Source organism: Drosophila innubila (genome assembly GCF_004354385.1).
Source record: "Drosophila innubila isolate TH190305 chromosome 2R unlocalized genomic scaffold, UK_Dinn_1.0 1_C_2R, whole genome shotgun sequence".
Classification (NCBI taxonomy): Eukaryota; Metazoa; Arthropoda; class Insecta; order Diptera; family Drosophilidae; genus Drosophila; species Drosophila innubila.
The window spans coordinates 8256150-8278611 of record NW_022995374.1 but is presented as its reverse complement, the minus strand read 5'-3'; the positions used below and the strand labels follow the sequence as shown (position 1 = coordinate 8278611).

The window sequence follows — 22462 nt, the reverse complement described above, 5'->3', positions numbered from 1 at the left end:
CCCCCACAACTAAAAAGCGCCAACTTCTATTTTTCCATCATCAATACTTTCTCCACATGTTGTTGGCCTTTGGCATTGGTATTAGTGTTGGTATGCATGTATTGGAGCAGGCGCTCTATGCAGCAAAAATACCAACCCCCAAAACAATGCACACGCTCACACTCAAGCACACACATACATCCACCCACACCCACACTTGCACACGCATTCACACACAGACACACGCACACATCGAAATTGAAGCTTTGGCATTTGAAAACTACAAGCGAGCGACTTTTCTCACTGGGCTGGGTGGTTGTTTTTCCTACCACCGCGTGGCGCATATCATAAATTTTGTGTCTATAACAATTTTTGTTATACCACCCCTCCACCCACAACCCTTACTCCCCTCAGCCGCCGCTCCGTCGCATCGAAAAAAGTGCAAAGGAATTGTTGCAGTTTTGACAACACATTCAAATCGAAGAGAGAGCAAGAGAGAGCTTTGTACTTTTGGTTGCCCGCTCTCTTTACGCACATTACTCCACACAATTTCAAATTCGCTCTTCCGCTCTCTGTCCAGCTGCGTTCTCAAATGCATTTGCATTCCTCTGTCCTGCTTACTCCATTGCTTTCTCTGTCTCTCTCAGGCTATTTGGCATTTGTGGGCGTTGTTGGGAGTTTATTGCATATGGTTTTGTGCTTTTGCTTTTTATGCAACATATGCGGCATATGTTGCACATGTATTGGTGCAAATTGGCATTTGTGTACGTGTTTTTATTATATAATTTGTATTTTGATATTTCTGCTCATGTATTTTGTCAAACTACATTTATTTCTAGGGTTTTTCTATTTTTGTTGCTAGGCAATGCAAAAAAATGATGGGGAAGGGTATTGCATGTGTGTACTGAGGATTTATTGATGCATTCCATATGTACATACATGATTTATGGTATATTATATAAAATTCAAAGCTTTGTGCACAGGATTATGAACAGACATGCAAGTATATATTCAAACATGTATGCATAAAAAGATTCCTTCTCTATATAAATTCAAATTCGTTGCTGCAGGAGGTAAAAATTGTATATTCCTGCTGCAATTGGTATTTAAAACGTTTCCATAAGTTGAGGACTTAATTGCATATGCTGGCACTTAATGAAATTAAGAAATTTGATTAAATTCAGCAGACATCTTATGTTTGACTTGAAAATAATATATTTAGGATAACCAATAGATTATAAATACTTAAAAAAGTCACATTAGTAACATTAATTACAAGATAAAATGAATAAATTACTTTTATTTAAAGTTAATAAGCTTTGTTTTTAAATCAGTCTTATTAACAGAAAACTAGTGTAAATATGGTAGAATTTGTTTTCTTATTTTTAAAACTTAAATTAAATTTAAATCAAATCATTTAGTATTATATACTTACTTTTTCCATGAGGTACATAATTGCATTAATTTTTATAAAACCTTTTATTTTTTTAAATGCTTGAAAGCATTTTCATTTTTTTTTTACAAAATTGAACCATTTTAAGAAACATTTATTAATCTGATATTATACATAGGTCATTTTGCTTTCGTCTAACAACAATTACATAATCCAAAATTTTTTCTAAGCTTTATACAATACTTTATAAAAAGTGAATTGATTGTGTTTCCTTACAATTTTTAAACATTGCCCTTATAAAAATGAAAGTATACGCATAACACTTATTCCCTTAGAATGCTTTCTTCTGCTGCTTAGAAGGTAGATAAAAGAAGATAAACACTTTGAGAGGTAAGACGGAGTCTTCTCAGCAACTGACCACTTCCTGTTCATTAAATTCCAGTTTGACCTGACAGCAGAGTTACCCACTAATAACAACAACAAACAGCCATAGCCCAGAAGTCCGTGACTCAACACGACGAGCACAGTCCAACCGCAAAAGCGTGGTGGGGACTGTATCCAAAAACCTCGAACACAAGCACACAAGAACACATACATATAATAGATGGACGGCCCACCCACGCCCACGGTTCAACGTTATATTTTTTTGTAGTCGGCAAATTGCGCATGCGTTACCGTTCCCTTTCCCACTCCCGTTCTCCCGTTCTCGTCCCACGCTAGACGACGCCATATTGAAAATGTGCGAGCGACGATCGCAATCCACCCTCGTTGTTGTTGAGTTTCTGCTCTGGTTGTTGTTTTTTTGGCGAGAGGGTCAGATTCGGCTCCTCTCCAATGTTACTCCTACTTTTTTTTGTACTGTTAAATGAGACGTGACAAAGTGCAAGCAAATCGTGACGATCGGAGAAGAATTGAGTCCCTCAATGGCGCCTTATAGCTGAAGCCCTACTCAGCGACACTTTCTCCCACAGACTGAGACGAAGAAGGGCTTCAGCAGGGCAACAGGTTTCTTCGGAGGTCGAAGCCATGTGTTGCTCTGCCCACATTGTTGTAGTTGTTGTTGTTGCTGTGGTTGCTGTTGTTGCTGTTACGGCGCTTTGTAATTGTCTTAGCTCATTACGCAGTTTGCGTTATATCACAAATTCGTACGGCCAAGGATGGACAGAGGTTAATTTGGTGCACCCGACAAGAATAACTGCTGTGATATCAATACTTGACGTTACCCAAGGATCAGTTGGCATTGCCTGAATTCACTTGCGATCCAATGTGTTGGCTGTGCAGCTGCTTTCCTTAGCCAGTGGGCCACATGTTGGCATCAGTCTGGGCAGGGCTGCTGCAAACCGGTTCCCTGGTTGCTCCTTTGCGGCGGCCGCGTCATCCGCTCACCACTTGAGTGGCAATGAAGTTGAAAAGTAGGGTGCTCCATTTCGCTGAGTAACCTGTTTTGTATCTCATCTCATGTGGAGCGATTGAAAGCATTTCCGATTTGTGCAGAGGGAACAAGAAAATGTGGATAACTAGCGTAACAGTTATAAGAACAGAAGAATTTGTAAATTTTATCTATCAGAAAGAACATAAAAGTAAATCAGTTCAAATTTATAAATGTGCCTAATTAGTTCCATGAACTACAATAGTATTGTTAAATGCTTAAATGTCAAAGAAACAACACGATTTTTAAAGTATGGAAAATAGGGTAATAGTTCTAAGAACCTTTGAATTTGTAATATTTATCTACTTTTAATTTTTTAAAGTAATTCAGTCCGTTTTTTATCAAAGTACTTTATTAACTTCATATACTACAAAAAAATACTACTAAATGCTTAATTTTACTCAATGTTTAAGCAACGGGAAAGTTTACAAAAATAAATTAGTCGTAGAATAAAGTACCACTACAAAATAGATACTAAATAGTTAATTTCTTACTTTTGATTCCGTTTCTTTCGCGTCCACTTTATGAATTTTTGAGATCGACCTACTCGGGTTTTCCCTTTCTGATTAAAACAACAACAAGCAACTTAACTTTTCGCTGCAGTAACAATAACAAGAACAACAACTACTACAACAGCATCATCTCGCCTGCTGCAGAAAACTGATGATGCACTAGCGCAGTCGCAGTCGCAGTCGCTGCAAACGTCGCTGCTTCATTTTCTTTTTTGCATTGATTGCGTACAACTTTCAATTTCATTGACTTGTCGTTGTCGTTGCTCGCCTTTTTGTTGTTGTTATGTGTAGTAAGTTTACTGTAGTGCAGCAACTCTGCACTATTGTGGTGTTTCCCATGTGAGTCATTCGATTTGCATAGCAATGACAGAATTTAAATGTTGGTTTTTACTTTGGCTGAGCTTAACCTAACCTCAATTTGAGAGCTGCCCACGCTGCGAGCAGCGCCACCCAGCTGCCAACTACCTGCCCAGCCTTATATACAGATACATACAGACATAGCTATATGTATTGTATACATCTACCTGGACTATGTATCGGCACCTCCTCGAAAACGAGCCCAAAAAGTCGCGGCCGCGCTAATGAACGCAACAGTCAAACGTCCCCCGTAACCGACGACGCCAACAGCAACAGCAACAACAACAGCAGCAGCAACAGAAACAACCACAAAAAGCAACCCACATGCACGAAGATCATTACCAACCGTCAACCCGCCGACGCCGACGCCGACGGCTGCGCATAAAAAAGTCCAACAACAAAAATCAAGTTGCGCAGCGGACGCCACACAAACTGACCTGCTTCTGCGCGGCTGCGCTGTCGCTATATCAGCAGCAGCAACAGCAATAACACTGTCCAGAAATTCTACAAGCCAACCACCCTACGCAGTAAGCAACAACAACAACATCATGCTTCACACTACCTCGCTCCCACTCTCGCTCTCTGCCGCTCTCACTGCGAACAGCGGCCCACACAACAACAGCAGAAACGTGAATGAGCGGGTGGCTTGCCTTGCTTCGACTGCTGCCGACGCCAACTGAGACAGAGACGCCAGCGACTTCGTCGCTTGTTTGTTGCAATTTCTCTTTTATTCGATCATTCGTTGTATAAGGTGGCTGCTTGGGCCCCCTGGCTTTGTACGATGGGCTGAAAAATCATTTTCCGCAAATTTCACTTGACCTCATAAGGTGCTTGTTTTCAGAACATTAAAAAACATAAATAAAATTATAAACTGACCATTCAATGCCTCGAAATTTGAAAAAAGGCGAACCTAAAACAGTTATTAATACATACAGCTAAAAAAAATTCCGATTAATGAATAAGCAAAGACTTTTCACATATTTCCCTTAAATATCGTCGAGCCAACCCACTGTGCGACGCAACTGACGCTGTCGAACGCGTTCATTTCAACAGCAGCTGGCTGCGTCATCGTTCCATGCTTCTCTCCCACATTCTGCCTGTGACTCTCTCGCAGTCTGTTGGAATTTTTCGTGGCGTTCGGTTCGTTTGTTCGCATTCGCGCGCATCAGCAGTAACAGAAAAAACAAACAATTTTTGTATTGGCCGGCGCGTGTTTTTTAAAGATTTTTGGCCAGTGTTTGATTAATTAAAGTGCACATTTTATTGTGCGTAACTGCAACTAATTGCATTCCCTATATCAAGTGAACAAGTTGTGCAATTAACAAGTGCTGAAATACAACAACAACAACAAAAGGACGTTTTACAACGAATTAAAAATGGCTTAAGGGCCCAAAACGCAGACACAAATTGAAACAGTAAAAAAGGTAGCTATAATAAATATAATAATAATGATTGGGCTAATAATTGTCAAAATTAAGGGCTGACTTTGGTCGTGTCATAAAAATGTGTTTGACATAAATTTGAATGTGACCAAATTTCTAGTGTCTAAGGATGTTGCCAGACTTGTCAATTAGCGAAGGAAGAATGAAAATGAAAGTGATGAAAATTGACAAGTAAACTAAATAAATTCCACTTTACAGGATATTCAGTATTCATAATATAAATGAGCTAATTGTTTAAAGACAGATATTCGTTTAATAAAATAATTTTATGAATTCTTAAATAAGAAGTTTATAGATCTACATATTCCTTTTACTAATTGTAAAACTAGCTTCGGCTTTAAAACGCCCTCCTCTTCCCAGGAACCTTTCTGGACACATGTTACCTCTTAGAACCCATGCAGCTAACAGACAGACACACACACACACAGTCACCAATACTAACACATATTACATAGAGCCATCGACAAAAATCATACCGAAGGCCACAGCCAACAACCCACAGGTAGCTAGTGGCTCACAAACCGGTTACCCAATTTCCAATTATACACAGGCACAACACAAAAAAAAGACAGCCACTCCAACGCCCAAAAAAACGCACCAACACTCACACAGCACTCCCAAAAAAAAGAAGAAAAAAAAAACGAGCAACAATAAAAAAGAATGCCCGCTAAGAGTGGGCACCCCTTTCGTGCCTTGGGTCGGGTCCCGCCTGTGGCAATCACAAAAGAGATGCCAGCACACACACACACACATGAAAAACGAGTCGCAGTCGCCATCGGAGTTGGCCCTCCCTCGCTTGGCGCAGTCGCGACGCCTCGCTGCAAGGGGCAACGATAATGAATGATGTGAAACCCACCACCACCAACATCACCAGCAGCAACAGCAACCACATCCTTGGCAGCTTGCGTGTCTCGCTCCCACACTGCCGCCCTCTTCCCTCTCTCACACACACACGCACACGCACACTTGTAGCTTCGACTTTAAATGCAGCCTGGCAACCCTGAGCCTCTATTATCCTACTTTCTTTTCATCCGCCTGCCTGCTCTCGTGTTTTTCTGCTTCTCATTCAACTGACAAACACACACACTCACGCACACACTCTCACATATGAGTGGGTGATGGTTTTAAAATCTTGTCTGTCCATTTCCCCCGGGGCAGCAGGCAACGTCAAACGAAGCGTCTCGTCGCCTACCTCCGCCCTATTTATTCTTTTGCTTTGTCACATGGCCGTTGCGCTCTTTAATTGCCGCCTCGCATGGCTCAACTTCCCGGCTGGCTCTCTGTCTCTGTCCGCTCTCAGTCTCTCAGCGAGCGACGCGACTGACCGTCGCCCGTCTTCGCCTGCCTCCGCCGCCTGCTGTGTCGTATGTTGATTTTTTTAGGTTTTTATTTTGGCGTCCGCTGCCTAAACAGCGACCCTCGGCCCTCGCTTTTTGCTTTGCTGTTCTCTTCACTGTTTTTTTTTTTTGCCTTCACACCCTTCTGTTAGTTTATCACACAAATTCTTCTGCCTGCCCACTGCCGTCTGCGTCTGCCTGCAGTTTTAGCTCTGCTGCTGCTCTGCCTCTGCCTCTGCTTCCACTGCTGCTGAATGCTGACTGTGACTTCTGATGAATTTCTTACACCCACCCAACGACGACTTTTTGCATTACGTACTATACTCCTCTTCTCTCTCTCTCTCTCTCCACTCTCTACTTCTCGTTCGTGTTGTCTTTGGTTTGTTTTATTATTACTATTTTTTGTTTTTGCTTTGCTTGGTCGCTGTCTGCGTTGCCGCCCCCACACAATTCGGCCCTCTATAACTTTTTTGTTGTTTACAGAGCGTCTCCTCTTCGTTTGCTTTAACCGTTTGTGCTGCGCTTTCATCATTCCAAGCAAGGAGTTGTCAATGCGGCGATCGGTGTGGATTGCATGTGTAAGCTTCTGTCACAGAGAGTGAAATTCGCAAATAGCTAAATACATAGAAAATTTAAAGAGCCTATCTATGAGCTGAGCTTTGACTGCTTTTAAACTGTTTATAGAAGAGCTAACTAATGAGAAAGTAATTTCTGCTGATCGCTTAAGTATTTCTTTGTTCTTTTAAGGAATTTCATTTACCCTGAGGATATATCAGCCTAAAGATACCCAATTAGACAATTGCCAAATACAAATACATGTCTATACAGTGACACACCCCATTTAAAAGACCAACCCACACACAAAAGCGCTCCCTCTCCCTATTCGCATCGGTTAAGTTCAAGTTCCCATGAAAAAAGCCGCGACCCCAAAACGCAAGCAGCGCAAACTTCACAAAACTAAATTACGCACTTCCCGTCGACGGGGCCCAAATGGACTGACAATCTTTAGGGGAGGGTGGCTGGCAGAAAGACAACGGGACAACGGTTGGTGAACGGTGATCGGTGCTCGGTTGTCGGGTACCTGCCTGCTTTGCCAGTCTGTCATGAGGGTTGCTTTTGCTGCACCGATCGACCCCAGTGCGCAACAATCTCACCAAAAATCACATAGGAATTTCCTGTTACAGCGCGTCACCTCCCCCGACCCGTTCCGTTTCGATCCGATCCGACCCGCTGTGGTCCTGGTCCTGACCATGCCAAGTTACCTGCCCAAGAGAGTTTACCTGTTTCGACAGCAGCTGTTTGTTTTGCGGCTTTCAAGGTTTCTACTTTTTACCTGTGGCGTCTCAGTGTCGCGTCCCCTTTGCAACAGCAGCAGGGGCAACAGCAACAACAACAACAATAACAGTAGAAGTACCAGCAGCAACCGTTCCAGCCACCCCATTGCGTAGGATTTCATTTCATTTCATTTCTGGACCATTCGCCGCTTTCAAACTTGGGTTGGGCCTGGCCTCTGCCCCTGTTCCCTCTCTCTGTGTAGGGGGAGGGGGATGGGTAACCTCTTGGTTTGATTATATTTTGGTTTTGGTTTGGTTTGGTTTCTTCGCTTTATCGGGCCTGTCTTTTGGTTGGCGTGGCCCGAAAACGAGAAACTCGTCTTCAGTCCCCGTCGTCGCTTTGTGCTTTGTGATCATCATTATCTGCGTTTCGCTGCCTCATTCTATGGGGCCGGGGCCGGGGCCTCGCAACGCTGCCGGCGCATCGCCATCGCCTCCTCCTACTACAATTTGCCTAAAACCTCAACCGTTTTTCAATATTCAACGTTGAGACGGCCCAAAATAAAAAAAAGAAAAAACCAAAAAATATATATGTATGTATGTATATACACACGAGACGACGACGTCTGTTTGAAGGTTGTTGTGAAATTTCATTATTGGGTCTCTTTCGTCGGGGTCTCTTGTATTACTGGGTGTGTGTGTGTGTGTGTGTGTGGTTGCCTGATGCTGCTTCTTCTTCTCTGGTTGTCGTTGTTATTTTTAAGAGGCGTCCAGCGTCAACATTTCAACGTTGGGTTTTTGGGTTGGGTTTAGAGTACATACTTATGTACTCACATACATACATATTTAGCAGCGAATACATATGTAAATATGTATTGGTTGTGTGGTAGGATAGACTGTCCCTAGTTTCAAAATGTACCAGAAACCTCAAATTTCTATATCTAAGATCACTTTTCAATCAGCAATACATTGATAATATCCTGAGTATACATTCTAAGACAGATATGTGGATAGATAAATAGATACAATAATGATATATCAATCTAATTTCTATATCTAAAATAACTTTCCAATCAGCTATATATTCAAAATTTCCTTAAAATACTATTTAAAATTGTAACAGACATGTCGATAGATTAATTGATATATCCTCCGAGCTAACACTAAAAATTCATTTAATTAAAGTCCATGAAGTGTAACAAATCCCAGACATATATTTATCGTGTCTGTGTATCTGCTATGTATACACCTTAATTGGTCATCCCTTCAATATGGTTAATCCACTTGTCAGCTGGTAGTGCTCAACCCCTAATGGCAAGTGCAGGACATTCCAGGAGACCAGAAACAGCGACAGCAACAGGCTGAGAGGAGTCAGAGTGTCGGTCAGAGTGCTGTGGCAGGCGGCAGCTGCAACCTGCTTGTGGCAACCCTAAAAACTATCTGCAGATTGTGAAGGAAAAACCACCCCTAAAACTGAAACAACTGCATTAATTTCTACCCCAGAGGGGCAGAGATCGAAAAAGACAGTCAGAGCAAAGGAATGATGCACATGTTGCCAGGGCAACATTTTAAAGTAAAAGGCAAAGATTTCAAAAGAAAAGAGGCAGAGGGAGAGGGAGAAGGAAAGGAGGAGGAGGTGGAGGGTGCGTGTGCGCAACTGACACTTGAAAGAGGGAAGACAGACGTAGACGTCGCCATTTTTTTTTCATGTATTGAGCATGTGCAGCAGCAGCAGCAACAGAAGTATCAGAAGCCACAGCAACAACTACAACAACAAAAATAACAGCAATGCCTGCATTTTGGGTCGTCTGACAACGTTTTATGAGGGCGCGCACCTGCCAACAGCTGCCACCAAAGCAACAACGGCAACAAAAGCAATAATAATAATAAGCATAGCCAAAAGCTGAAGTCAGAGACGGTTTAAACACTATATGACTTGGCCCGAATCGAACTGAAGTTAACCGAACTGAACCGAGCTGATGGCTGCCCTTGAAGATGAAGATGTTGCTGTGGTGAATGTTGTTGCTGCTCATTCGATTGCTGTTGCTGTCGATGTAATTGTTGTTGCTGTTGCGCTTGCTGCTGCAAACGCCCACAAGGCAATGCCACCAGCACCACCCAAAACTACAAACGCACACACATACTTACATGCACTCACACATGCTTACACACATACACTTGTATCGAAACCAGCTTTAAAGTCCAACACTCATTGCTTTGTTGTCTGTCTGGCAAAGCTCAGCTCAAAGAGAAGACGCAAAAAAAAGCAGCAGCAACAGCAGCTGCCGTCGCATCATTTTGTTGTTGTTGCTGTCTTTGGCTGGCCACAAAATTACCACCTGCCGCCCATATAAAGCTGCCCTCTGCCTTTACACACACACATACAGATCCAAAAACACATTTACAGCGCCCGCAGAGCTGCCGCTGCCCAAAGCGAAGCTGGCGGATGTCAGCGCAGCTGCCAAAAGTGCAAAAACAACTACAACTTAAGCATAACTAATACTTGCAAATGTCTGTATATGTGTGTAAAGGTTTTTGTCAAATTTACTGTGTTTTTTTCAAACATCTTCCCTCCCCCTTTTGAAGTTGACCCACGCAACTGTAATGCAATCCACAACTTACAGCCCACACGCATGCGCTGCTGCTGCTGCTGCTGTGACTGCTGCTGCGCCCGCAACTCTGCTGTGTAGGCGTGTGAAGCAGCACAGCGAGAATAGAGTAACGAGAAAAAGTTAAACGTTGTAGTTGTTGCTTGCTGTTGTTTTTGTTGTTGTTGTTTTTAGCGCGCATATAAAATTGAAGATTTTATTTTGTTGTCGATCGTTGAATTTGCTGGACACCACAGCTGTTAGACACCCACCCACTTAAATGACTTGATGTTGTTATTATTGTTAGTATGTATCGACATCATGCCGCTAGTGTCAGACTCTGGGCACAGTGTGACAATTTGCTAAGAAAATATAAGGTACATAACTTTAGAATTTTTTTTTATTTTTCGACTGTTCAAGCCATGTTTCTATGTTGATGGTAAGGGTCCCCCCTTTGAATTTTTGAAAATTAAAAATTTTAATTCTCAAGTTTTTACTTTTAATCAACTCCTTATAACTTAATTAGTATAAAACGACACTTAAAACTTGATTCTGAGGACTTTCATTTTTTGTATAAAATCATGTCAAAATTAAGAAATATTTTGACTTGTAAAGTCGCTAGATCAGAGACTTGAACAACTTCGAACTGTCGTAACTTTGGCAAAACTTAACCGATTTTCAAGCGGACACTGCATGTTCTTTTAATTTTCTTGATTACTCCTCCCAACCAATTAACTGGCCCCACTGTGCACTGTGTCGGTCAAAAGCGCTTTTTAATAACTGCGTGTGGCTTTGGAACGGACGGCTGTTGTTTGGCGTTAACATGTCATTAGCTGCTGCTCTGTCTGATGCCGTGTGTTGTCCGTTCGTTCTCTGCGTCTCTGCTTCCTCTTGCCGCCTCTCGCTTCGACTCCTCTCTTGGCCTTTCACCGTTCACCGCAACAACAACTGCAAGTAATGTTGTGGCTCACCCTGAGCTGCCATCGGGGCCGTGTCGGCCCACGGGTGTTAAAATGAGTATGTGTTTCTACATATGTACATACATACATATTTAACTTTAAGCACACACACAAGCCATTGGGCTTCGCCCCCTCATCTGTGTGTGTGTGTGCGCTGAGGCTCAGCAATTTAGCGCATTTGACGCCCGCCCCCTAACGGGCAGTACACGCAACGAGCATACATCTGACAAATATTATCAGTGACAAACACAAATACAAACAGCAATAAGCAACAACAGTTGCTGTCATTATTGAAGAGAGAAGCCACCCAATAATGCGTTTACCGTTAACAGCCGATTGTCCGGCATCTGCACAAAACAGAACAAGACGACAAGCGACAGCCGACAGCTGGAAGAAGAGCGACGAAAAGCAGCGATCGGGAGACAGATGTGCGCCCTCTCATGTGTTGCTCTTTTGCTCTCTCAATTTTTGTATTTCTTTTATTTTTACATAGAAAAGCTCCCAACCGGCATTTTTTGTTTTCAGCTGCCAACCGGTTTATCCTCTCTCTGTCTCTCGTGCTCTTTCGCTCTCATTGACTCCCCCAAATTGCGTTGTCATTGCGGCGGCGTCGCTGCTGCTGCCAAAGCTGCTGTCGGTTTTTGCACACCCACCAGAGGCGGCGACGTTGACGCTGACGCTAACGGCGACGGCGACTGATCGTTGTGTGTATTTGTTCTTGATGGTGCGCGTGTTAGAGTTGTTGTAAATTGATTTTGTTGTTGTTGCTGCCTGCTACTGCTGTCGGCGGCGACTGTTGCGCCCATTTTCAGCCCACTCGCTGACGCGCCCGTTTGACGCCGACGTTGCTGTCTCTGGGTTTTTTTTTTCGATATTTCTTTTTTGTTTTTTTTTTTTGCTGCCTGCTATTAGCAAAGCGGATGTTGTTGTTGGTGCCTGGCCCCAACGGAGCACCCACACGCTTGTTGTTGGCAACGTATGACACTCTTTTATTACTTTCTGTCTGTGTATGTGTGAGTATATGTGTGTGTCTGACTCGCCCACAATAGTTGACCCTTTGCTTATCACAGCCAAAGTTTCACAATCAAATGTTTTTTCTTATTTTGTTTGCAATAAATTTTGAAAACCTCTTCAAAGCGTTTATAACAATCAATGCAATTATGCAACTTAATGTGATTCCCAATTTCGAAACTTTTTTATTCCTGATTTGTTAGAATGTTTTTATTATGATATTAAAACTCGTTTCTAATGATTCATTTGATTAAAATTACATTACATTTTAAAGCTATAATTTCTTATGAATTCTACGATGCCAAGAAATTTAATTGCTTTTTCCTTATTGCTGCACTTGCACTTTTCACTCACACACACACTCATATAAATATACGAATACTTGCAAGTGGAACCTAAGATGATCTTAAACCGAGACAAAGTCAAGTTCCACAGCACAACAACCACAATGCCCTTGGCTTGAAAACCACACGCAGTGAGCCAATCAAATATGGCGCGAGGAGTGTAGGTGGTAAGGGGGCATGGGCAAGGGAACTGTAGATCCGACAGGCACAAAACCGAAGACCAAGCCACAAATGCAGACCATAAAGCAAACAAGAAAAGGAGGAAGAAGCAGTGGACGCAAACGCCCCCAATGGCGCAAAGTGTGGGCAACAACTGTAAAAAGCACACAAAGCATAAAATCAAATATGCAAAAATAAAAAGAAGAAACGAAAAAAAAAGACTCAAATACGAAATATGAACTCAAAAGAAACCAAAGAAAACACGCTTCACACACATACATACAGAAAGAAACAAACAATTCTCCCATTCCCTATAGACAGCACTCTACCTCCCCCCACCCCCTCGTCAGGCCTTCCCCCGCTGCTCTGCTGATTCGTTTGGGGCCTGGGCAAGTGTGGGTGGCTCTCTGTTGGCTCTGGGCCATCGAAACGTGCCCATGCCCATACAACAAAAACAACAACACAAGATACAACTGATATATGTTGTTGTTGTTGTCTCAGCATCTCGCTAGAAAAACGAGGCGCAGCCATCAGCAACATGTGGGCCAACAACAACAACAGCTACAACAGACAATCCACCCACCAAAAACCACAAATGTGCCGCCAAAATTACAACGCCAACAGTTGTTGTTGTTATTGTTGTAGTTGTAGTTGTTGGTGTTGCCAACCATTTGTCTTGCGACTTTATGAGATGCGCTTGAGAGTCCTCAAAATTACAAGCTTCAAAAACAAAGATTTGGGCGCGTTATCTTCTCTTTTGTCAATGGGGATTTTTCGTCACGCATTGTTGTTGTAGTTGTTGTAGGTAAATTTATTAATATATGCAGCAAAAGACGTTCAACGCTCAACCTGAGACGCCAACACACACACACACAGATTTGTGTGCGGCAGGTGACAAAAGTGTCAGCATATGAATATAAAACCAAACTTTGTTTTAAATTTACTCGAGGCTTGGAATAAAATATAAGAAACAAATAATATAAATATAATATTAAAACAAACAATACAATTTAATAATAATATTTATAATTTAATAAGAATATTTAAACTGACTTCATAAGATATATTGAAAAAGGTTATAAAATATGCCAAATATTACATAAGAAGATTTCAATATTATTTAATAAATATTTTCAAATATAAGATGATAATAAATGCCAATTAAGAAGTCAATCAGTTCTTCATTCAATTTATGAAAATCAATCAAAAGACTCCTTGGAAATACATACATAAAGTATACTAATCTTTATGAAATAAATACAAAATATTATTTCATGAAAACTTTAAAACATAAACTGAATCAGTTGAGCTTATTAAATAAAAAATGAGTTTGGAATTCGAATTATTGCTGAAATTTTAGATTTCAATAATGAAAAAAGTTGTTATAAACAAAAAACACAGATTTAAAATTGAATTAAAAAAAACAACATTATTTAACTATATGTTTTTCACTGAAAACACAAATAAATAAAACATCAAGTCTTTTGCTCTAAGAATGTTAACACTATTGACAATTTTGTCGCCTGTTGCAATAAGCGGCGAATAAAAAAATGTCGTAAACAAAAAGTGTGCTCAATTCAGTGTTTGGTGTCGCTGACTCAGCTGATGCTGCGATCCAACGAACGACGCGACGTCAGCAGCAGCAGCAGCGACAACAGCATTGACAGAGAATCCCCCCGCTAGCACCTCCCCCCAGGCAAGTGCCCAAGGCAGTCAGGTTCCAGGCGGCGATGTTGGTGGTTGTATTGGTGTGTCAACAGTCAATTCCCAGAACTGACGTCGATTGTGGGGGTCTTTGGGTATTTAGTGTGCCGGATGCGCGTCGCTTAAGCTTAGATACGCTGACTAACTTAAGTTGCTCTTATTAACCCGCTCTCTCCCTCTCTGTCTGTTATCTCTTTTAGTTTTCGAAGCGCATCCGTGGAGGCAACAGCGAGAGAAGCAGTCGCCGCAACTTTAGAGCAACGCGCCCGCAAGCCAAGGCCAAACAGCAACCGCAGCAATGGCAACATTAATCCCAGCGAGCGCAGGAAATCATCCAGCGAGCGCCCAGTCCTCAAATGTTGAGGCCACATATGAAGATATGTTCAAGGAAATCACACGTAAACTGTACGGCGAGGAGACCGGCAACGGTTTGCACACGCTCGGCACACCGGTGGCTCAGGTGGCCACCAGCGGACCCACCGCGGTGCCCGAGGGCGAGCAACGCTCGTTTACGAATTTGGTAAGTTAATCAGTCTAAATCAATTAGAATTTACACTCACCTTGAGTTCCGTTTACAGCAACAAATTGATCGCACCGCAGCTCCCAGCATTGAGTACGAGGCAAGTGGTGCTGCGGGCGGTGCTGGCAGTGGCAACAACGTGGCCACCACACAGGCCAATGTAATCCAGCAACAACAACAACAACAGCAGCAGCAACAGCAACAAACGGAGTCTGTGGTGGTTAGTGCCAGTGGCAGTGGCGCCACTGTGGTGCCGGCGCCCAGCGTCGCCGCCGTGGGCAGCTTCAAGTCCGAGGATCATCTGAGCACCGCCTTTGGCCTGGCCGCACTCATGCAGAATGGCTTTGCCGCCGGCCAAGCGGGTCTGCTCAAGGCCGGCGAGCAGCAGCAGCGATGGACGCAAGATGCAGGATCTGCGGAGCAGCAGCAGCCACAGCTGGTGCAGTGGACCACGGGTGGCAAGCTGCAGAGCTATGCCCAGGTCAATCAGCAGCAGCAGCAGCAACAACAGCAGCAACAACAACAACAGCAACAGCAGCAGCAACAACAACAACAGCAGCATCAAAGCACACCCAAGTCCAAGTAAATATAAATGCATAAATATAAAAATTAAGGCTGCAAACCTCCAAAATGTTGTTAATGGTTCGGTTCGGCGGTTCGAGCCATAGCTCAAGACATCGGTGCGGTTCGCAAATTGGTTTATATACCCGCTGAACTCAAGGTTTGGGTTCGGACCTTGGTTTAATTTCATAGAAAAAAATATTCTTATTGATTTACATTTTTCTCTACATTTTGAATTAATTAAATATTTTTTTTTTAAAGTAATCAAATTGTGATGATTATTTAAATTTATTTGAAGATTTAAATATGACTTATTTTAATCCGAAGTCTCAAATAATGGCGTAATATTAGAAAACCATAAATTTTATGTAATTATTTTTTTTTCGAACCGAACCTTTTATATAAGAAAGTGTTTCGGCTTAGGTTCGGGTTCGCAAAGTTAATTTTTTCAAGGGTTTGGCTCATGATCCGCTTAAAAACCGCTGCTTAAAACCCCGAACCCAACCGGTTCCACGAGGTTCGGTTCAGAACCGGCTTGCAGCCTTGATAAAAATATCAATAAAGAAATCAATTAATATTTATTGTTTGTTGAACAGAAAACATCGTCAGGAGCATGCAACGGAGCTGATCTATGCCAGCCCCTCCACATCGGCCAATGCGGCACAGAATCTGGCCCAAAACACGCCCACCTCAGCGCCCACCAACAGCAGCAGCAGCAGCGGCGGCAGCAGCTCCTCCGGCGGTGGAGGCGGCGGCGGCAGTCGCAAGAAATCCTCCCAGGCACAGGCAGCAGCAGCCGCCGCAGCGGCCAATGGAGTGCATATAGTGAAGCGTTATGCCTGCACACATTGCCCGTATTCGACGGATCGTCGGGATCTGTATACGCGCCACGAGAACATCCACAAAGATGAGAAACCCTTTCAGTGCTATGCCTGCCTCAAGCAGTTCAATCGTGCCGATCACGTCAAGAAACACTTTCTGCGCATGCATCGCGAACTGCAGTACGACATTAACAAGACGCGTCGACATGTTCCCGCCGGCAGTGGGTCAGGTGGTGGTGGTGGTGGCTCTGGTGGCAGTTCACATCATGCGGGCGGACGTGGCAATGTGACGATCAATGCGACGGGCGTGAACATTGACAATGCATTCCTGGAGGCCCAGCGACATCCCACCTCGACCAGCATGAGCATTGTGGAGACCATCGAGGCGGTGGCCTCCGCTGCCGACATGCCCCTCGCCCAGCTCAAGCAGGAGAAGCTCGACGATGGCTCTGTCCTCCCCCTGCATGTGGGCGCCATCATGAACAATGCCCAACAGCCGGTGGCCAGCTCCAGTTCCGGTTCCGGCAGCAGCTCAGCCGCCGGCTCCGGTCTGTTGAAGCCCAAGCGAGAGAAACGCTTCACCTGCTGCTATTGTCCCTGGTCGGGTGCCGACAAATGGGGCCTCAAACGGCATCTCAACACACACACAAAGCCATTCGTCTGCCTGCTCTGCGACTACAAGGCGGCACGCTCCGAGCGTCTGGCCACCCATGTCCTCAAGGTGCACAACAAGCGGGCCTGCAGCAAGTGCTCCTATCTGGCGGACACGCAGGAGGAGTTCCAGGTTCACATGAGTGATGTGCAGTAAGTGACATTCCAATTTCCCATTTAGTTAGATAAGAGTCACTAAGAAACAGTGTCTTAAAAGAATATTAATTCTGATTGATTACAGTTCATAATTTATATAGGATTAATATACGGGCTTGTTCCGGTTTTCACTTTCGGCAAAAATCTTTAACCTGCTCTAATTTAATTTTGAAAACTTTTTTGCGTATTGAATTAATCTTGAGTTGGTGAATTTAAATTTGATAAAGTAAAAAAAATGATAATTTTTTTAGTACTTAGCATAAATGCAATCAATGTCAGAAAATACATTTTATGAAATCCTATAAAAGTGGAAGTGAAAACGGAACAGACCTGATAATAGGTTTAAGATAAACTTATCGGTATATCACGTCGAGCATAATCGACTGTAACATACTATTTTATTAACAGAAATATGTATATAGGATTGATTATTAATATTAATCGAATACACTTGACTGAAGCTTTCATTTTTCTTAACTAATATATATTAGGTTATTCAATCTGATTGACTATAAGCTTAAATTATTATACACTTTGCCCAAAAGGTTTCATATACAGGTTATTTCAAGTTACATAGATTTTATAGATCTGATACCCTAAGGGTTATTTCTCTTGAATATAATATTAAGTTTACCACCTTTAAAAGGTAATCTTCCCATCATTTAGTTAAGTTCCCTTTCCAAATCGTTCTCTCTGTCTTTCTCTCTCTGAATATGTATTTGTTTTGTCTTTAAACTTGCCTATCAGTCCGCATGACAATCGTCCAGCGCGCAGCAGCAGCACCAACAATAGTGGCAACAACAACAACATTAGCGGCAACGGCAACAATAACAATGGCAACAACAATGCAACACATAGCCAGAATTTGAATGTCTTGCGAACCATTGGAAACACCTTGGTGGCCAATAATCAACTGAACACGTTCCACAATGCCGGCAACGCTTTTGGGTAACGTTCTCAGACCGCATTCCTCCTCCCTCTCCCCCAACACACAACACCACAATCTTCCCTCCAAAATAAGCGCGCAGAATGCTCCTAACTCTAGTTACTACCCTCGTTCTTGTTCTCTCAACTCGTTCTCGCCCCCAATGTGATTTCCCGACCACCAACAACAACAGTACATCCAGTGGCGGTGGCCAAACCGTTGGCAATGTGAGCGGCAGTGGTGCCGTTACCATCTACACCACCACCACCAATGAGGGCGTGTCTGGAGGCGGCGGAAGTGGCAACAACATCACGGGCGGACCCTTGCAGGAGATCATTGTGAATCCCACATCGATGGTGGGTTGGCGTCTCAGTGCCAACGGATCCTTGATACCACCGCACGATCTTCTCACTGGCAGCCTTCCGAATGCCGCCACACAAAAACGCGGCTCGGAGCGTTTATTTCAATACCTCGAAGCCGAGGGCAGCGATCCGGAGGACTATGCGCGGTATTTGTCCCTCCTCCTCCTCCTTCTCAGTTGTCGTTGTCATTATTTAATTGATGTGGCTTTGATTTTACTCCTTACGTTGTTTACTTTCCCATTTCGTCTCTTCTTTGTTCTGCATTGTTTTGTTGAGTTTTCTTTGATCTCATTGTTTTTACTGCCTTGTTTCATGTTTGCTATGTTACCAAAATGTCCATCGTTGCTTTTATTTAAAAAAAAAATGTTACTATGAAATGTATATATTTTTTTTTTCAAAATTTACTTTTGTATAATATGTGGTACAATTTTAAAATATATATTGTCCTGCGTTTTTGTTAAACTACATAGTTTTAATTACTATGCTGCCAGATTTCTGAAAAAAAAATTCTATTTATTCGTTTCCATTTGATTTATTTTATATTTATTACTGCTCGTTTTAATTTAATTTATTACTATGTTTGTACTGCCTTGTTACCTAAGTTCATAATTTATTTATTAATTGCCAATTTTCATTGTAGGTTTAGTTTATTATAATTTAATTTAATTTAACTAAATGTATTTATTACTTAGTAGAAAACTGTTACTAATCTCTCATTTCAACTTCTCCACTTTTGCAGTCTGCTCAAAATGGACGCCATAAGTCGCAACACAGCTTCGGTCGCTCAGGATTTTCATAAAGCGGGAGGCGTGCACGAGTTGAAAATACCAGCAAATCATCAACTCCTGTTCAATAATAAACTGCCTTCGCAATGGACGACACGTGAGGCTGCAGCGCTTCTACACAGCTTGAGCAACATGGGCAGCAACAGCAACAGCAGCAACATCAATGGCAACAGCAGCAGCGGCAACAACAACAATGCACAGCGACAAAAGTTTGGCGTGATGCGTGCTCGGCAACACTCGACGGGAGAGGATGATGAGAATACGCCTTCGTCGGCATCATCGTCCTCGTACTCGGGCGATGAGTTCAACATGTCGGCAACAACATCGCCAATGAAAGTGTCGCGTCATGGCAACAGCAGCAACGGCAAAAGCTTGCGAGCTTCCGAAGAGAGCGAGCACAAAGAGCAGAGCAACAACAAGGCGATGATGGCGACGGCATTTCTGGAAGCAGCAGCTTACGAACAAACGGCCATCGAGTTGCTTGCCAGCAAGCGAAAGCTCAAAATTGAGTATGACGAAGATCAAGAGAATCAACAACAACAGCAGCAGCAGCGAGTGCAGCTTATTAAATCGTCTCCCGCGTATAAACTAAATAACAACAACATCAACAATAACAATAATAATAACAACAACAACAACAACAGCTATTACAAAGAGAAATCTCACAGAAATGCCGTACATCATCGCCAGGATGATAAGGAGAACAACACGAGCAGCACTGAAACCACAACAGCAACAGCAGCGGCGGCAGCAGCAGCGGCAGCAGCAACTGTTGCAGCTGCTGCAGCAGCAGCTGGTGTCACAGCAACACCAAACAGTCACAGCAACAGCAACAACACAACCACAACACCTTTTCTCACACAAATGGAATACCAGAATCTCAATCGCATTGGAACACAATTTCAGAATTATGTTAAGGATATTATTAACAAATATTATGCAGCTGAAACGCCGCTTATGCTTGCCGCGGCAGCAGCAGCGCTGCCCACAGCGACGACCACAGGGCAGCAGCGCGAGAGAGAGCGTGATCTGCTTAACAGAGAGCGCGAGAGCAGCGAGCAACAATTGTCGCCCGGCAAGCGACGACGTCTGATGAGCGAGACCGAAGAGTACATTGAGTATTTGCGCAACAAAGAGGATATAACGCTTACCATAACACCAAAAGTGGGCAACAGCAGCGCAGCGACAGTGCTCAAGTCAGTACCAATGCCAGCGGCAACGCCAACGCTGACGCTACCGACGCAGTCGCTGCTTAAACGTCAGCTGGATCTGGCGCCGCGTAAAAGTCCCAAGAAGCCAGCAGCAATCCAAGTCCCTCTTAACAGCAACAACAACAACTGCAATGGCAGCGCTGGAAATGCATCGCGCAAGTCTCTCAATCATCTGGCAACGCTGCTGCCGCTGCTTGCCGACGCAGCCAGCAAGCAGGAGTATTTGACAGCGCCGCTTGACTTTAGCAAAAAGTCAGAGGCAGAGACGGGGCGCAGTTCGCGTAAACAGGCACAGCCGAAGAAAATACGACTCACTCCCGAGGCCGTGGTGGCCATGCTTCGTGACAAGCATCTCAATCGCTTGGGTCAACAGAAGCTTTGCTGCGCCAGCTGCGCAGCCAGTCAGCGACGCAATGGAAGTAGCGGCGGCGTAAGCTTCAACTATCATACGCTTGGCTCTCTGGCGCTGCATCGCTTTTGGAAGCATCGAGCTTTGAAAGCTGCCGCTCTCGAATGTAAACAGTGCAGTGCACAGTTTGAGCGACGCTACAGTTTACTGCTGCATCGACGGTTGAAGCATGCTCATCCAGAGAAGAAACTCTGTCACTAAAATTAGCAAATGTTTGCTTGCCATATACACATTTCTCTTGCATTAGGCATTAACATTGAAAATTCATTAAAAATTGCATTTATTTGTTAAATTTTAAGTTGTGATGTACCTGAAATATGATTTCTCTTTACAAAAAAACAAAAACAAAACAAAAAACAATTACAAACACAATGATATTGTAGAAAGCAGCGTCCCATTTCGATGAATTTCATATTATACTTAATATTAGTTGTATAATTGAGGTTATGTAAATGCACACTCTCCCACAAACACACACACACACACACACACGTTTGTGTAATACTCACCATGTAGTGTTAAAAGACATGAGCAACAACAAAAACATTTACACTTAAATATTTATAATGAAAAACAAAAACACTTAATAGAATTTCGAGATATTTAATGAGCATTTATCAAATATCTTGGAATTCAATGCAAAATCATTTGTGAAGTAAAATAGCTTTAATTTGCCATTATTCAACTTCATTTATATAATAACTATAAATATTATTATTATTGTTTAGTTACTTAATGCGAGTAATCTTTGCCATCTTATACATTATATGATCGTAATTTTCTAGTTAATTAAGTTGTGTTATTATACATACATACATATATACATTTACAGTTACATTAACGTATACATACATATATAATTTATACAAAATGAATGCAAACCTCAATACCTTTTTGCCTTATTTTTTAAATTAAGCTTTAAACAAGAATATTGCATATTATGTACATTTAGTTATATTTTTAGTTCTGAGCAACAGAAACGCCCACAATCACAAAAACAACAACATCTTCAACTGCATTCAGCATATGGCAAAAGAAAAGTTTTTAGTATATTTAAATATTAAAAACACAAACAAAATAACAATACCTACTATATAACTGTACGTGTAGTTGTACTTATGATTTTATCAAAGAAGGAAACAAAGAAAGGAAAGAAGATAGATAACAAAAACAGAAGATCAACAACACAAAATACTCAAAGAAACAAAATACGATATACATAATAATAATTATAATATATAATACCTTTTTACCACACACTGAACAACAAAATATTTGACTGAAAAGTGTCGGGGAAATATTAAGAGAAGATACAAATAAATAACATAAATGGTATAAACAATTTTTAGTGTAAATGTGTGTTTTTGCTAAATGTGGTAAAATTAAACATAAATTTATTACACCAAACGCTAAACTAAACGAAAAAAAAAAACAAACAAAAACTTAAGTAAAGTAAATTTTTGGATGACAAAAGCCATTTAGACAAAATTTTTGAGACGAAAAAAGACATTTATGAGTAAAGAAACAAAAACATATAAAATGAACAAATTACTTTACATTTTATTTAAGCACA

At 42.2% G+C, this 22462-nt stretch overlaps 1 protein-coding gene across 1 annotated transcript; it reads left to right on the top strand.

The window, feature by feature from the left end:
* The first annotated feature begins 4733 nt into the window (after positions 1 to 4733).
* Positions 4734 to 22064, top strand: LOC117784314 (protein charlatan). Its single transcript, XM_034622012.1, has 7 exons — positions 4734 to 5094; positions 14689 to 15008; positions 15067 to 15590; positions 16166 to 17194; positions 17945 to 18145; positions 18316 to 18630; positions 19224 to 22064. The coding sequence occupies exons 2-7, from the start codon at positions 14787 to 14789 to the stop codon at positions 21088 to 21090; spliced, it is 4158 nt and encodes a 1385-aa protein (XP_034477903.1). The 5' UTR covers positions 4734 to 5094; positions 14689 to 14786; the 3' UTR covers positions 21091 to 22064.
* Positions 22065 to 22462: the final 398 nt, after the last annotated feature.

Coding starts and splice junctions, on each gene's coding strand:
- LOC117784314 (XM_034622012.1), top strand. CDS start 14,787: ATGGCAACATTAATCCCAGCGAGCGCAGGAAATCATCCAGCGAGCGCC. Junction 17,195..17,944: donor GTTCACATGAGTGATGTGCA/GTAAGTGACATT, acceptor CTTGCCTATCAG/TCCGCATGACAATCGTCCAG. Junction 18,146..18,315: donor AATGCCGGCAACGCTTTTGG/GTAACGTTCTCA, acceptor CAACAACAACAG/TACATCCAGTGGCGGTGGCC.